Source organism: Cinclus cinclus, chromosome 1 (genome assembly GCF_963662255.1).
Source record: "Cinclus cinclus chromosome 1, bCinCin1.1, whole genome shotgun sequence".
Lineage (NCBI taxonomy): Eukaryota > Metazoa > Chordata > Aves > Passeriformes > Cinclidae > Cinclus > Cinclus cinclus.
The window spans coordinates 63502017-63520136 of record NC_085046.1 but is presented as its reverse complement, the minus strand read 5'-3'; the positions used below and the strand labels follow the sequence as shown (position 1 = coordinate 63520136).

General features: G+C 41.6%; 1 protein-coding gene across 1 annotated transcript in view; it reads right to left on the bottom strand.

Moving 5' to 3' along the window:
* Positions 1-18120, bottom strand: part of JARID2 (jumonji and AT-rich interaction domain containing 2) — a 208760-nt gene that overhangs the window by 56496 nt on the left and 134144 nt on the right. Inside the window, exon 4 of the mRNA XM_062508680.1 lies at positions 2710-2879. Within this exon, the coding sequence (XP_062364664.1) occupies positions 2710-2879 (170 nt within the window). The remainder of the gene's footprint in view (positions 1-2709; positions 2880-18120) is intronic.

The window sequence follows — 18120 nt, the reverse complement described above, 5'->3', positions numbered from 1 at the left end:
CCATGCATGTTGCATTTCGCGGTGAAAACACAAAGAACCAAGGCTGGACACATACACCTGGACAGAAGTCAGAACAACCACCTGTCCCCACCATGCAAACAAGTCTGAAATAAATAATAGCATGGAGGTTCCAAATCAAAATAATCCCTTCCAAAAAACCCCAAGTCTTCATTGTGCAGGGTCTTAGAAAGCTGCTGGCTCTTCCCTCTCCAAGCTCACTAGGCACCACCAGAAAACTAGCACCAAACTCAGCCTACCAATGCCCTGGGAAGTCCCTTGTGGAACCTTTCTGGAACTGGATGCACCAGCATGCTGCTACATGAACTCCCTACCTGCATATTAACAACCAGCTTCCATCTCCTTGTTTTAAAATGGACACATCAAAACAGACAACCACGTGGAGCTAAACATTCCCAGAGGCCAAATGGACACAGCCTCAGGCAGCCAGGACCTCCTGAAGGACACAGCAGTTTAGGCACAGAAGCCAGAACCATGCTAATACAAGTCTGAACAACCCACTCCTCCTTCCAAGCCACAGCACTCTCCTGCCCCTCCACAGAGAAGCATCCAGGTAGCAGCAGTCCAAGAAGATTTTCCTGTCTCTTGTTTAACTGGCTCTTTTCATGTTTTATACAGGGGTAATGGAGCAATAAGCTTGCAGGACTGCTGAAACACATAGATGACAGCTTTCCCTTTCTGCTTTTCTTCAGACTGTTTAAGCAGACCAAGAACATGCCATGTGTGGCACTCAGAGCAGACTTCCCTCGTGGTTTTTTAGCATAATTGTAATTGTGATCTTGCCGTCTTGAACGCATGTGTTGTCAGAAATGTTCGAGTACTCCTGCATACTGAAGAAATTAGGTATGAATTGCAAGTTCTTAATTGACAGTACAAAACATCAATTATGCCACAGATGAATAACAAAGGAGAAAATTACAGGTGCAAAAGCTAAACAGCTCTTGATTTTAAAAAAAAGAAAAAAAGAAAAAGAAAAAAAAACAAACAAAAAAAACCACATGAAACACTGGAATAGGACTAAAGCACCCATGCTTCCCATTTGCATTGTTAAACCAGAACACTGAGAGAAATGAAGCTGGAGATAAGTGACACCCCCACACAGGTTGCCTTTCTGTAAGTGCAAGTGCCTTCAAAGCTATAAATAACACATGCTTAGTTAGCAAGAGTGGAAACAAGTGTGTGAATGCAGCCATGTGTGCTCACACACACACACAACCCCCATCTGACTCTTCCCACCAACAACTGTGGCAGTTGGCCCAGATCACAGCAGTGACACGCTGCCAACAGACTGATCAACCTCACAGCACACTAAATTAGAAATACATTTCCACAGATTCAATTTCAGAGGACCATGATGCCACTTCAAACTCCATTAGATTCTGCTCCTCTCCATCCTTAAAACAAACACAAAAGCTAGCAAATCACCCTCCTTTATCCCCTCCACCCACCCACTTTACCAGAGGTCCCAACAGGATGGAGGCTACATATTGGATGTGAAATAAGATGGATAAATTACCAACCAGTCTGAGGGTACCACTAGCCTAAGATCTTACAGAAGAAAAGAATAAAAAAGTCAAACCAAACTGCATTAAGGTGAGAAAGCCTCAGCAGGAAGCTATGGGTGGTGTTGATAACTGCTGTCCACAGATGCAACAGAGACCTAAGAAACGGGAACTCAAAGGCAAGCTCTGAAAGATTCAACCCACTTGGTAAGGCTTCTGCAGACAAGCCCTATCTGTAACAAATGCACACCCTTTCAGCAGATAATGGGACAAAACAACAGCAAGAGACATCATTCCAGCACAGAGGATACACTTACTGCTAAGTGAGACAAGAAATAGAGAAATTCTCTATAGAGAAACATACAGCAAGAGATAATGTGAGAATTGGGGGATTAAGCTGAAAGATGCTATTTTCAATACATGACTTGGGACATAGGAGCATGGAAAGTCTTAAGAAAAATGACCACTCGAGTAACAGCTCCTTCTCTAGCTTAATCTAAACAGTGAGCTGTACCTCATGCTCGGCCCCCAAGTCTGATGCACAGGCTTGCAGACACACAGCCCAGGGATCCCTGACACACCACACAGCTCCAGCCAGGCTCAAGCACCTGTTACTGTGAGGTAATTCAAGTACTTCACTCCACAATTTCAGATGCCACCTTTGTACTTGGATTGCTGAGAGGAAGAGCTCACCTGTTTTAATTATCACCACAGGAACAATCCAGCTCCTGAGGCAGACAGGAACAATGGAAAACCCTCCACTCACTGTCAGATGAAAAGCCTCACTCAGATTGAACAACACATGACAGGGAGTAGGTAGAGAAGGGGAATTTCCAAGCAGATTTTCTCCTCTTGCAGGAACAAGTACTGAGGCAAGTTAAGCACTTCTTCAGTTAATAGTCAGACAAAACAAAGGAGGATGGGAGGACTTAAGAGAGCTAGAGAAATACCCATTCAGGGTAACAGAGAGCCAAGCATGAAAGAAATGTCTTTTTGCACATTACCAGTCTCATTTTACCATGAACTCGAATGCTCTTGCTGCAGATACAGCCAAATTGCTGAGAGCTGAAATGCACACAATACCTTCAAGTACAGCTGCAGTACATTTGTGTGGCTGCTGTTCGGTGTGCAGTGCTACAGCTCCTTCTGTGAGTAACATTGTGCCCCAGCAATGCTGCCAGACACCTACCTCGAAGACAAAGGAAAGTGAGAAAATCTTCTGTCTTGGGCTTCCTTTTGGAGAGGTCAGAAATCTGAGTGGCAGGAGGGGGTAACAACGGCTCCACTATCTTTATTGGAGTTGTGCTGGGACTGTTTGGCTGGGACTGAGCAAACTTCCTTTGTGCTTGCAGTCTTGGCCTGTGGAAACAAGAGCACATCAGAAACACGTTAGGCAGAACTTGGTGAATGGGAAAACACAGAAATTCACCATTTAGGAGAGAGTGAGATCTGAATCCATCTCCCACCAATACCAATTCCCTCGCTGGGTCAATAATGAAGACAGTCTTTTTATTTATTTTACCCTTTGGTATCTTCTGCTACAATTTGGAAAACCAGAAAGGGAACATCTTGACTGCAAAATCTGTGACTACTGTTTCATATGTTCTGAGTGTCTTCTTGCACATGATACAATTACAGTTTACCATTCACTTATTTGGAAATTAAATTTGTATTTTTCACCATAAAAATGTCTTTTATTTTTTTTTCTGCTAAGTGTTAGCGCTCATTGCTTTCTGTTTTTAATTAAATAACAAATTAGGTTTGGTTTAGCCCCATTAAGGTTTTAATTATTCCAATCTGCTATAATCTTATTTTCATATTAAAATATATATTAATAGATAAGGTATATACATTTGTGCCCAGTTCTAAAAAAATAAAACCTTTATCGACACGGGAAAAAAACATCAAGTCAAAACCTTTAGATTTTTGTTTGCTTGGCCATAGGCCAGCAAGACATCAAGCAAGGAGGTCAGCAGTGGGGTTAAGCAGGATTTGGGATAAATTTGTAAGATTGAAGGACATGTATGGAATGAATTTGTTCAGTCCTGGTACTGGGCAATGGACTGACACTCTGATTAGTTTTAAAGCATGCCTGGGTACAGCTGCAGGAAATGAATGGCTGCAGTTGGTTTTGGCAGTTGGCTGCAAATTATTTCAAGCCTATCTGAAGGCTCTGATTAACTGTGAGGTAGCAATGAATATGATTTTCTTTAATATGTCTATAACGTAAATTGGTATTAGGGAAAGCATTTTGGGGCAGGACAGATACCCGGAGGGGGTCTTGCTGGGAACCTGGCTCAGCTCAGCATATAAGAGCATGCTAATTTCTCACTTAAGCAACTGGGATTCTAATTATGATCTTTATTACAGCTTCAAAAAGGAGAGAAGCTACAGAAAGAACTTAAAGCCTTGTTGAGAAAGGATGCAATTTTATGTCATTTTATTCCCTAATAGCAGAGTATTTACATAATGTCAAAGTGAAACATATTAAATAACACTGAAGGGAAGCCTAGGTCTTGTCATTCCATGGCAGCCTTGAGGGTTGTGACTTAAGGAAAGCACAGTTATCATCTTTCAGTAGGGATGAAACACATAATTGGCAAACTTCCTGTTTTTCACGGGTAATAACCTTAAATATTTGGGTAACAAGAGGTTTGTTACTGCATTTAAAACTTCTGCAATCTCGATGCTAATATAGCAAAAAAAAAATTAAAAAAAAGTGAAAATCCCAGCCATGTCTGTATGAATACACATGTCCCCTAATGACAACAGAGAGCAAAAGTAACATTCAGCAGTTTTCTCCCCTAAACTACGCATAAAATTGTCTTGTCCTCACTGTTCAACCCCCACTGCTGCAAACAACAAAATGTACGAGCCATTCCCACCGCTTTTTTTTAATCTCCTCCATGGCAGAAATAACCTGGTGTTAACAAATTTTTTTTTATCATGGTGCCTAGAATTTGTGAACTGGAACTAAAAGACTATTTAACACATATATTTCCTCGTATCTATGAACAATTATCTTTCCGGAATGAAAGTCTTGCATAGATCTGCCTGTATCTCCAAAAAATTACTTAGATTGCTTTGCAAAGCCCCATGTCTTCAAGCAGCCTGAGGACTCCTGTGCAGGATGAATGGGATTTTAATTTCAAGCAACTACATTTCTATCACCAAAACCATACATGCAGCCAGAGAAAAATGCTTTGTGTTGGCTTATGTTGTGCACAAAACATATGCTCTCTCGGCAGAAAACAGACTATAAAGGTTAGCAAGCATCCCAGCTTTCCGCACAGCAATTTTCCCCCACTGAAGTGCTTCATCAGCCAGGCTGTTAAAAACATTAACCCACCCAATCATTGCATCTCAGTACCTGCTCAAATCTCATGTGATCAGTGATAAGCACCCAACAAATTAAAGGTTAAGCCTGTTTTATGGTTCAAAATTAACTCTTTGCAGCAAGAATCATCCATGCTGGTTTGCAGTATCCCTATCATCACTCCCCAGAGCACTGAAACAGGATTAGACAATAACTTGCAAGTATGGCATAGATGTGAAATTAATTAGGGAACTGAAAGTACTTTTGGTTCTGTCCATCTTTGAAAGTACGCTGTCTGCTAGCTTTCTTTTTTGGGACAAAAAATTCCCTGTGGGGCACAGAGCCTAGCCTGGCAGCATCACAGGCTCTTCACTACCCATGGGGGGCCCTTGATTTCTGCAAGGACAGAGAAAATTCTAGGTCTTCCCTCCACTTACAACCGTGAACTTTTGCTGCTTCCCCAGGTAGGCTGTGGAGATTTGCTGCTATATGGTGAGATGTGTCTGAGACGCTTCTCCTCTCAAACCAGAGATGAAGATTGCTGTACTTCCATCTGCTCAGTTTGACTTCACCAGTGCAACAAAACCATGCCCCCTTATGAAATATCCATCTTTATTAAAACCACGAGCAGTTACAGGGTGTAAATATCACTGATTCAATTTATGAGCACTAGTAAATGAAAGCACTCTTTTATGACTGCAGCATCTTTTAGGTTTCTGCAACAACTACTGTTTGTGCTCCAAAGACTCCTACTTCAGAGCCTGAGAATGCAAACAGAGTAAGCTGCGAGCAAGAAATAAACTATTCTGTAGCTACAGCATACAAGGATGAGGCATCAAGATTAGGAAGCAAAGGACACATTCTTATGTAGCCCTTGCTTCAGGTTTATGCAAACATGACCAGTTTAAAAGGTGGGCCAGCAAAATAAAAAAAATACACATATTTCAAAACACTGGCAAACAACTAAAACTGTTTCCTTGTGAAGGCATATATGCATCTTAATAAACTTGCATGTCCCCATGAAGGCCTCCAGCAGCATAAAACCAATGATTTCAGGTATGGTTTCACATTACATCTAATCCAATCTAAGTGTGAAGCTGCTTCCAAAGAAAGATTGTACCCTCCTTCTTCACCACAGTTCCATTACATGAAGCACGGCAAGTCGTACTTACACACCACTTCTGAACAAGGAAGAACAGACGTGATAGAAGTGCTTAGAAAGACACAGTGTGTGTCTGATGGTGCTATCTAAAATTTAGAGACAAACAGTCTAGCCAGCAGGACCAGGGCAGTGACTGTCCCTCCCCATACTCAGCATTGGTGGGGCCACACCTCAAATCCTGCGTTCAGTTTTGGGCCCCTCACCACAAGAAAGACATTGAGGTGGTGGAGATGGAAAATGGAGATAGTGTCAGGAGCACAAGCCCTATGAGAAGTGAGTTAGGGAGCTGGGGGTGTTTAGCCTGGAGAAAAGGAAGCTCAGGGGGAACCTCATTGCTCTCCACAGTTGCCTGAAAGGAAGGTGTAGCCAGGTGAGAACCAGTCTCTTCTCCCACATAAGTGACAGGACCAGAGGTAAAGGTCTCAAGGGGATGTTTAGATTGGGTATTAGGAAAAGTTTCTTCACCAAAAGGGTTGCAAAGCATTGGAATAGTCCACCCAGAGAAGTGATTGAGTCACCATCCCTGGATGCATTTAAAAAGACACATGGATCTGGCACTTAAGGACAGGGGTGGACTTGGCAGTGCTGGGTTAATGGTCGGAGCCAATGATCTTAAAGGTTTTTACCAACCTAAATGAACCCATGATTGCCTAAATGCCTAACACCACCAACATGGCTTTGCTCTTCGCTTCTTAATGCAAAGATTTCTGCTGGAATGACCTATTTAGTGTGCATTTGGCAACAACAGACAGATTGGCATAAGCAGCAGAAAGAACAAAAAAAATCCTGCTTCCCTCCTCAAATTGCTCACTTTATCCTCACTGAAAGGGTACACACTATGTAAGGCTTATAAATACGCAAACAGAAAAACCTCTGCAAGATGGAAAAGGATGAGGAAAGAACTTAAAATAATCCCACATCTAAACGTCATGCAAACACCCATCACGCAGCCAGAAATATCTAGACTATTTAAAAATAAACACTAAACCACCTTTTCTCAACAGAATGTTATTTTCCTTCTACTTCTTTTGAGAGACTTTAAACACATACCTTTTTTTTTTTAACACAAAGTTCAAAAAAGCCTCAGCCTGAGGAAGTCTCACCTCCTTTGGGTATGCTTCTACTGAACTGACTGTTTAGGTCTAAATAAGTAAATTTCAGCCAGAGACTAAAATTCCACAACAAAAATATCCTGACTGCAAAAAGTTAGACTAGGCTATAAAACATTTCTCTCCTGACACAAAATATACTTTTGGAAGCTTTTTTAGAGTAGAATTTATTTTTAGTTGAGTATTTTAAGCAAACTCCATTCTTTGTAATTAAAAAACTACATTGTGTGTTAACTAAAAGTTCTTCAGAATGTCTTTTTAAATAGCATATCCTAGCACCATTCCTTTAGCTTGTAAAAAAGTTCACATTTAGGAAAAAAAACTTAATACACAAAGGCAGTCTTTTCTTTGCAAAGCAAAGTTCAGGCTAGTAGTAGCAGCAGTCTGTGTTAAATTTAGTAAACATTAATATTCTAGATAACAGTGCATGTTGTGCTCGCCACAAATCAAGTATTAAGCTATCAATATGTGAGATTTTGTACATGAGTACAAAAATCTGGCTCTTTTCAGTTTATTGCTCCATAACTCCCAAGCAAAAACAAAACATAAGTACTATAAAACATACACAAAAACAAATATGCACAATCAGATTTGTAATATATTTGCATGTATACTAATCTATTTATAGAAAATTGTAGTTTTGAGAACCTCTTCTCATGCCTAAGCATTTCAACTGGGAAGAGATTTGCAAAACAATCTAATCTTCAGCAATCTGCAGGCTTTCACCAAACTTCCTGCTTAGTATGTGCTACCATACGTCCTTGCTGTATGTTCTCATTACCTTTCACTTCTTGAACTCCACTTTTGCTTTTGTCTTTTCCTGCTTTTCTGTAGCCTGATATAGCCCTTTTCTTGGTAACAGCAGGACAAGGAGTTAGGTTTCCAAACATTATAGGAACCATAGTTGAAGCAGCTGCTTGAGCGGACCAGTTTTGTGACTAATTCCCATTTTCCTTCTCACTGCAGTGTGCTTTTCACTTAACAATTAAGGGAAGGCTCTGGCACGGCTGGGCACTCTACCTGATGGATTTTGTTCTGACCACTCTATGCTACCAACATCATTACAGCTTCCCATCTACTGAGTACCTGGGTTATTAACTTCATTGTTATGATATTTTGCTGGCATGGTGAAATACTTATCTCTGAGGTTTGCTTGACTCTGTACCCCTGATCTCAATGAGGTCTGAAGTGCACCAACTTTTGGTCACTGGAGGTGACAAACCAAACATGTAAATTGTGTAACTGCACCATACAATGTGGCACTCAGTCTGACACACAGCATGTCTGTGAAGAAAAATTCACTTGTGTGTGCAGCTTTGTTCAGTAAGGTCAACTTACCTGAACGTGAAAGGATGCAGTGATGTTCTGCTCTCATTTAAAAATAACATTAAAAAGTAATTTAGGCTTTAATAGCCAGGTGCTTGCTGAAATTCAGACGATTATCAAGTGTGTAATTTCCACCTCAAAGTCGACCATGTTACAGGCACTTCTTGGCAAGCCCAAGATGAGCATGCAAAACTTGTTGCTGGAGGTATCATTCTTCACAGGACAAGAAGGAAATCTTTATCACTATCACATGTGCCAGCAGAAGCATGGCTAAACTACATTTTACCCTTTCAATCCTCAGAGGAAGTCCAAGACATTCCCTCCCAACAGTGACCTTCTAGAAGACCACCAGTTCACATGAACAGGGCTCCAAAACTGCATCAAGTTGTCTGCATCAATGATAACAAAACTTATATGAAACATATTCTCTTTTTCCCCAGACTGTTAATCCCCAGAGGATTAACATTTAGATAATTTAAAAAATGGGGTGGGGAAAAAAATTCCCCTCAGAACACAAGATCACAATTGTTGGCTGTCCCTGGAGCACACCTGAAGTGCACATGTTGGCTCTGGTGGCACTAGGCAGTGTTACCACCTGTACTCACACACCTCTGCCACCACTGTGTCCCCAAGCTATGCTGTCAGGTCAATCCATGGCACCACACCAAGAGCAAGAGAGCAGGCACGCAAAGGAGTCCTTTGAACTGCATTTCCTCTACCACATGCCCCAGAGCTACTGGGATAATATTTTCTGCCCATATCAGTGGTACCTGTTGCCCATTTGATAACACACATGTCACTACTGCCAGCAAGTCTGCAATGGAGACTCAATCAGCATCTGTATCCCTAGGAGGAGACGAGAATTTAAGAGACCTGCTTGCTCCCATCCATGCTGATATCAAATGCAGTTACCCGGTACAAAGTATGGGGTCACTCTCAGATATGGCTCCTTCAAAATAATTTGCAAGGTAATGTAATCCAAGACAGAACCCAGACCTGTGCTACCAGGCAAGAGTGTATGTAATTCTTAATCCTGCCATATGATTAAAAGAATCTGGGCTACTTTTCAATAAATTAAACATTCCAGAATGGTTGAATGCATTTTCATGCATCTGTTTGAATTGCATCTGTTCAGACTGCATTTGAATGCATCTGTTTTTACTAAGACCTTTATTCACTCAATGTTTTTTACTTTCTGTGGGCCAGTAAATCAAAATTTGGCCTAAATTAACAACATGATTTTAAACCAGATTTAAATATTCAAGTGATCCAATGAAAGCACAATGTTAAGTCCATTACGTTCTTGATTGTTCAGCCTAACATTTCTTTAAAAAACACTTCTTACTCTGAAACTTTAGCCACAATGAATGGATGCACTTTTTCCTTTGAGATGTGTGTGTGTGTGCGTGCCTTCTTAAAATGGGAAACAGCTGGTTTTTGAGAACCTCCTCTCCTGTTGACAACAGAAAGGTGTTTGGGAATGGCATTTCATGAAAAATAATTAAACTAATCCATATGCTTCACAACTAGTTCAAAGTACAGCTACACACAAACTTTTTTTTTGCTAAAAACTGCTCCAATTATCATTAATTCTTGAACCGCCTGCTTTCCCTGGCAATGTTCACTGATTACAAGAAGGTACTTGCAGCCTCCAAACCCACCTCATGTCATGCAGTTTAGCAGAGACACCTAAGTGAAACAGATGGCTGCTCAAACAACACAGAGATAGCACTGGGCGAAGTGGGAGTCCTTAAAAGTTGCTGGGAATTGTTACCATCCCTACCACTGTGTCAGGAGGAACTGGACAACTCCAGCCACCAAAAATGGGCCTTGTACATACTCCACATTACCTACATAAGCAGTCACAATGACACAGGTATGGAAAGCTTGCCTGCTGAATGGAGGCCCATACTAGACAGTTTACAGAAGAAGCTGCAGAAAACTAACACTACCTTCAGGTTTCACCTGTGGATCCAGTAAGTGCAGGTGTTTCAGTGACCTAGATAACCTTGATAGGGCAAAATCACTCTGGGTACTAAATGCCCAGCATTTTTGCCCTGAAACATCCATAATGGTCAGGGAATTTTGACACTACTCTTAGGTAGCAGTAGGATTTCCCAGTGTGAACTTGAGTGCCCTTCATGAACTTCAGGATACAGGGAAGCAAAGAGGAACAAGAAACGATCCAGAAATCCAAAAGCATAATTAGTCGAATTTGCAGCCCTTCTCCAGGAGAATGGGTCTCCTCTCACCTTACTGCTGCAACTGGTTTTAACTTGACTTGATGCAAGAACAGTCCACGCTTATCACACACAAGTGAATCACTGCAGCACTGTAGGCAGGATCACAACCTCTCATTGTACCTAAACCAAAACTCTGAGTTACCAAGGTGCAATTCCTGCACAATACAATTACGAAACCACACATCCACCTTGAGATATCTCAACAATGGCATGCTTCCAGCTCAGACTCTAGCAGCTGGAGAAAGGCTGATTTAGATTTAAATACATTAATGACCATCAAATACTCAAAATTATTCCACCGATCCCATGTGCCAGTGGTTGTGACAAGTACAGGAGCGTTTATTAGCTGCTGTCCAGAGAGAAGCAGCAGTGGGAGTGTGATCAAATAAGGATATGGCAACTGAATGAAGCTCCCAAGAAGCACTTTTCTTAACAGCCTTTGTCATCACTTCAGACTATAGCAACTATCCTACAGACTTGTCCATAAATCCAGGACCAAAGCCTTATTCCTCTCTAAGTAAATGTGGGATCTGGACAATCAGAAAGACAATGACTCTTAAATTTACTTTCTCCAGGGCTGTAACACCTGAGATTGGCAAAAATGTTTCCTCTCCACACAGACATGTGGTGAGCTGTACATGGCAATAGATGGCAGAAGAGATCCTTCTGAATACTGGAGACAGGTGGTGCCACCCTTCCTTTGTCCTGCAACAGTTCTTAAAAATTCCCACTGTGGAGTAGTTTAATTTCTAGTCTAAGAACATAAGCACTGGTACTTCAACCTTTGACTGCTCCAAGTTGTACTCCAGCTGTGTCTACACTGTACCATACTGCACATTGCATAAAGCCTTCAAATTCATCAGTCTACATGGAAATGAATCTAACAACAATGCTGCAGACTGTGAGTCCTACAAATGCTCCTCCCCAAAGTCCTGGTTGTTGCTGACATCCTCCATACCACAGCCAACAGCCTTCAGCTGAGCCAACTCATATACCCACAGAAGCTACAAAGGTGCACAGTAATGCAAAAAACAGTATCATTCAGAAGGAACAAGAAACAGGAATGTATTCAAGAAGTTCATTCTGGAGGGGGCTATGTCCTGGATACATCTCTTTCCCTGCTGTTCTTTGGGCTATGGATGCTACAGAGATTGCACCTCAGTTTATGATACCTGACTTTTGGGACCATGCTATGGTGGCAGTCACTGCGCTGGTGTGAAGCAGTACCAAGCACCAGCTGACAAGTGACTTCAGCAGTACCATAAAAGTCATAACATCTTCTGACTCCTCCCCACACTCCCACCTGTGCACAGCTTACTTTCTCTCCTGGGCCCATGTTCTGGAGGCATTAGTCTTCTGTAGCATTCCTCACCTCGGGCTGCTACTTGGTTCTCTGCACCAGAGCTCTCTGCAAGCTGTCAACCAAGCACAGCTGAGCTACCTACAAAAGCACTGGCAAACAGAGACTAGGGTTTCTGGTTCCTGCATCCAGAAATGAGGGCTGACCCAAGATTCTACTTTTCAGCTTGAGCCAAAATCACCATGCCATACCAGAAAGTAAGAACATCATCAAGGAATAACTTTAAGCCAGGTCTGCCATTTTATACTGTGCTGCTGCACAGAGAAGAGCATCACCACATGCTAGAAAGTTAAAATGCAAAACCACAGCAGAAAAAAAAAAAAAAATAAGGAACTCATTTACATTTGCTTGTTTTTTAATAATCACTACCAGATGTCTGAGTGTGTAGTATGTCTATGAACTTCTCTTCAAGAAGAAAACCACAAGAACAAAGTTATTTTTTCACATTAAACCCTGTCCCTTGTGCTGGAAATAAACAAGGTTGAATTCCATGCTAATAGACACCTTCCTCACTGGAAGGAGGATGCAATTTCCAGTTCACATGCACACTTCCACCTACTGGCAATGAACCTGTCAAGGTCCTGCTGCCAGCACTCGCTGAAGGCAGAAAAAGGAATCAACCCTCACAGGTCTTCTGATATTCAGGTAAAACCAGTGTAGGAAAGCCCAGGGGCACAAAGTGGTCTTCCCTTCCACTTCACTTCTCTCCCAACACCATGGTGCTGTCTGCATGGAACTGCAGACAACTCTGTTAACTTTGTTATCTAACACAGGCTTGGATTATTTTCAAAAGTGTTTTTGACCCCTACAAAAAGATTTCCCACCCTATGGAAGACAGAATAGAATATTAATACAGAATTAATTAATTCTAATTAATTAATTAATTAGAATAGAATTAATATAGAATATTAAAACCTGCCCATTTTGGAAAAACTTGAGCATTCCCCCCTATTTAATTACAGAGAGGTCAAAACTAGTTCTAGCACAACACACCGTGTAGCTTCATTATTCTTCTAGTATTATTTTCAGTGTTCTCAGACATCTGAGGGACATCTGCAAAACCTGTTCACGTCCCAGTCCCCAAGTAAGAGGCATTAAACAAAATCAGCATGGTTCAGATGACAGAGCCTCCCACTTCCTTACTCGTGCAACACCTGGGCACTACTCAAACCCCTGGTCTCTGCCCAATTCAGAGCTGCTTTTGTTCCCTATGATACACCAAGTAATACCAAACATACCAGCAGCTCCCTCCCTAGTAATTTGACCAGCTGCTAAAACTCAAGAACATCCAAGATCGAAGCCATGAGACCGAAGGAAAATTCTCCTTTCACTTTGAGCAGCCTCTTCTCTGCAATTGTGCTTTTAAAAAAAATGTTTTACAGACCATTTCATTCTTGTTTTCCAATCTTAGAGAAAACATGCGTACCTCAAATCTAACAATCGTTCACCTTTGCCCTAAAAGCAACTTGCACTAGCCAGAAAGCCACAGATTACTTCTGGCAGAAGTGTCAGAAGTAACAGTGTATGGATCATTCTAGCCATCGTCTGAATGGCTGAGAAACTTCCTGTTCAATTAAGCCCTGCATTAATCCCTAACATTCGAATAACATTTTCCATCTACTGGCAGGAAGTGATAAAAGTCAGTAGGTTATGGACATTTTAACCTCTTACAGAGGCTGCAGCTTGCAATTTAACCACACCTGAAACCACATATCTGCACTTGCCATGGCGACAGCCTTTAGAAGACTCCTCTACCATCTGACTATTACCAGGAAGTCAACATTTCTCTTGTAAAAACTACAACGTTGAGATATACAGTGGGGGGGGGGAGAAGAGAGAAAGACACAAGACATCTTATATCTGCTGTACAGACTTTATTCTGATAAGCAGCAAAGTGATCACTTTTGCATAGTACCACCCATCAGTCACATTCACTGTCTTGCCAAAAATGATTACTAAACAGAAATAGGCAAGTGAGTTATCAGGGGAGGGAAATAAAATAAATAATCAGTATATTCCATTATGCCAATCCTATGCTATCCTTATATAATACTGAATTCCATTATGTTAAACCTATGCTATTCTTATATAACCCTGAAGATAAAATACAAACTTTAGCAGGTGCTGTCTCTACTTTTTGGTCTCTTTTCCTTCATCATTGTAGTCTTTTGCATTGAATTTCTCTTGGAAGCAAACCACGACCCTCTCCAGGCTTCCTCCCCAGGAGTCAAACAGCCCATTCTTGCAAGTCAATCAGGCAGACGCAGTCAATTGTCCCAGTAACTCTGTTCATGCCTTCTTTCAAGCCATGCCACATCCTGCTACCAGTCAAACTGGCCTGAAAAGGAAAGGGGCCATTCACCTCAAACCTCTTCTTTACATAGATGCTAAATACTATGAGAGGAGGCTGGCTGGACTGCCAGAACATGCTGTCTTTCTCTTCCTCCTGAATGCCAGAAAAAGTAGTTGGGAACTAATGATATGAATGGAAACTATGGTAACAATTCCTGTGCCACCACAATCTATAGCCTTCCCTGCAGACTCTCTTTCTTTACCTGCAGTAGTAAGTATTCAATACTCTCTTGCTTCTTGTCACATGTGTCACATCCCCCTGCCCGTGGAGACTCCAGTAAAAAGATATGGTGCATATCAAGCTCATTTCAGTACCAGCTAATCATAATAAAAACCCCTCACAGACAAACACTAAATGTGTGTACACACCACACATCTGTTCAGGAAGTGAAAAAATACAGTCCCTCTGAGAAGACTTTGTTCACAGGAGAGTGAGATTTATCAGTGCTTCTTCCCCAACACCCTCCTTAATTTTAGTTTTAGGACACACAGTGGTATGTGAGCAGCAGGACACCTGATATTTGATTATGCAAGTTCTGCACCCCACTGTGCACTCTGACCAGGAATTAATGGGAGGGCACAGTCCAAGCAGGGGGGAGGACAAAGGGAGTGGGATCACACCTTCCTGGAGCAGCAACTGCTGCATTGTCTCACCTACATCCTCCCACCTTGAATGAGCAGCTTCACTTTGGTTTAAACTGTTCTCAGAGAGGCTGCTTCAGAAAAAAGGTGTGGTGTATGTTCTTCCCTTCATCTCCAGTCACACATTCCTGCTTATGCCAGCACTAGAGCTCCTGAGACCCTATATCAGCTGGCTGAGCAAGTCAGGCTAGCTGAAAATTAATTTATAGGTTGGGTTTTTCACTTTTTCAGGTTGGGTTTCATAAACACAGAAGTGCTGGTGCCGGCACAAGGGGTGGCATGAGCACAATAGAGGGAAGAACAGCACTCCCTTTTCTACTAGCAGCTCACATTAAGATCACCCTAAGCTCACTGAGAAACACATTAGTTACTGAACTGTAAAATTTTAACAGATGATGTGCCTGGCAGCAATGCCAGTGTGGTCCCTTTCACTGTCAACCTTTTTGCAACAAGGAGCCTAGTCTCCACCAAGACAAGCAACAAAGACAAATTGAGATGGGCTTTTTAATTTAAAACATTTGGGACCCTTTAAGAGCTTTTTTGAAGTAATGAAAGGGTCTGATTTCCATCACTTCTGTCCCCATGAGCAGATCAGTGACTACTTCTCCCTGTATCATCACAGCTTACAAACATTTAAAATGGAAAGGAGAGGATGGCATTCCAGATGCTGTCTACACTGACAGTGACACTGCATGAGAGTGTGGTGAGCACTTCCGAAGTGCCCCATGGGCAAAGTCCACTGGCTGGCACTGTGCTCCTCTGGAAGTGTCCCTGAGGTGTGGTTGCTGACCACTGGATGGACAACTAAGCACAGTAAATCAGTCTAAAAACACCCAAAATCCTGGGATGCTTCCTGGCACCTCGTCTCCCCCTTGACTGCATTGAGCCTGTATTTGGCCACTGATTTACTGGCAGACCTCAGGCAATCAATTTTCTATCCCTTTTCTATCCCTTTTCCAGGCTGAAAACAGACATTGACTAAAAGAGGGCAGGCAGAAGGAGTAAAACTCTATGGAAAACAGTATGTGCACACCCACACTTGCTTCAATCAAATGAGGGCCTGATGTCAATTTGCCACATGGCTGTACAAAAGGCCATGGCAAGAGTGCTCCCACACAGGGGTGGCAAGAAATTATCAATTACTTCAGCTGGGACAGCCAGTGAACATTTGATGAACTTGACACCCATTCACATAGATCTCAAAGGCTGGGCACCTGACAGGTGATTGGTGAGAATGCCATGCAAAACTCCACCAAGAATAAAAGAAGTGAAATTGGAGAGAATGCTTGGGCAGCAAGAGAAAGCAAGGCAGTAAAGCCAGGAGCAATAGAGAAAGTAAAACATTGTGGGGGAATGCAAAGAGCTGTCGGTTTGTTCAGGAAAAGTGGAAGTCAACCAAAACTAAAGGGAAATCCTGTGAGGACTAGATGACTAAGGAGAGAATGGCAATGCAGCCACAACACGCCTGATTAGAAAACTGCAGAAATCTGACAAAACACACAATCCTTTTCATACCCAGCCAACCACTGAGCCACAGGTAAACAAATATGTGGAGGATTTCACAACCCCCCCCGAGGATTTTCTTGGTTTAAAATTGTATTAAATATAGGTTCAGTAGCTTGGGATACTGTTCAAAATAACAAACAAATGTAACCACAACGGGTTGTTTGAGTGACTGCCCTTAGCACTAAGGAAATCTTAATAGCTTGAAGGTGAGAATTAAGTCAACAAAGTCAACAAATAAAATAAACACATCTTTTATCACACCATTACCGAGGGAAGACAATGCCAAAAGGCAGAAGTAGAGATGCTTCTCCTGAGGCCTTGCTGGCAACACAAGACTGCCCCAATTTAATTTTTGTTACATCAGTTCAAATCCACGTGGACTGTTATGGGTTAAGAGTAGGTTAAACCACTGCCTTCTTGACAGATAAATCAAAAAGACAGCCTGTCCATACAGCCTCTTGTGCCAGTTTAACTTCATTATTTTAAAAGCTGCATCTTAATTTATCTTAACATAAGCCGTCTAAAAATCTCAGCAAAGCACCACCACTAAGACTTGAATGATTTTAGATCAGAAAATCCAAAATCCCTTTTAAAGCTATACCAGGTTCCAGCCCACCTACCCCAGAACCTCCTATTTTCAGTGGTGGTTTCCTACTGCAGACAGAGGGAGATTTTGCCTTTAGAAGGAATTTAAGCTGTAATTCCATCTCCAAATATTCAAATTCTATACTTTGGAAAAGGTAATTACTCCAACTTCACATTTTGAATCTATATTGGCAGTACTAAAACCACACCAAACAGAGGCATCCCATGTTTCATACCGGGTTCAAAATCTAAGTAAGAATTTTGCCAAACATGCTAATCTGTATTTTTGTGCATTCACCAGGGCTCTCTCCCTACCCACCAGGGACTGCTCACAGCCAGGCAGCTTCAAAAGTGTTCCAGCACTTACATGCATCGCTGTTACATAAATCTGCAAGAAGCTACACTAGAAATAACTGGGTCACTAACAGTATCTCTCTTCATAGCCACTGAGTGACCTTAGACAGCCTTACATGACTGATGTGGTTAACAGTGCTTTAAGCTAAATAAAATTTAACTATATCGGTAAGTTTTACTTATTCAATGTTTTGCACATTCAACATTTTGCACATGCACGCACACATGCACATATACATATGTATGTTATCTGCAGTGAAAAGCCATAATTGGAGACAAACATCAGAAATATGAATAGCTGATTTTTAGATTACTATAATAAGCTTAGCAGAAGGTATTTCATAATTTAATGAGATCATAAACTGCCATAATTAACTACATTTTACATACCTTTCCCCTTCCCCAAGGGGAGAGAAAAGCTTTAAAACAAATCAAAAATCCAAACTAAACACTCCTCCAGATTTAGGAAACCTTGCTAACACAACTGATGGCCAAACACCATAATACCTACAAAAAATGGTTGAGAGTGAACTCAAGAGTTTCAGACCATTTCAGGCTTCAGCCCTTTAAGGGAGGTTTTCTAAATTCAAAAGAAACCAGAGGAATGCCGACACCCTCAAAGTGCAGATGTAAAGCAAAGCAGCT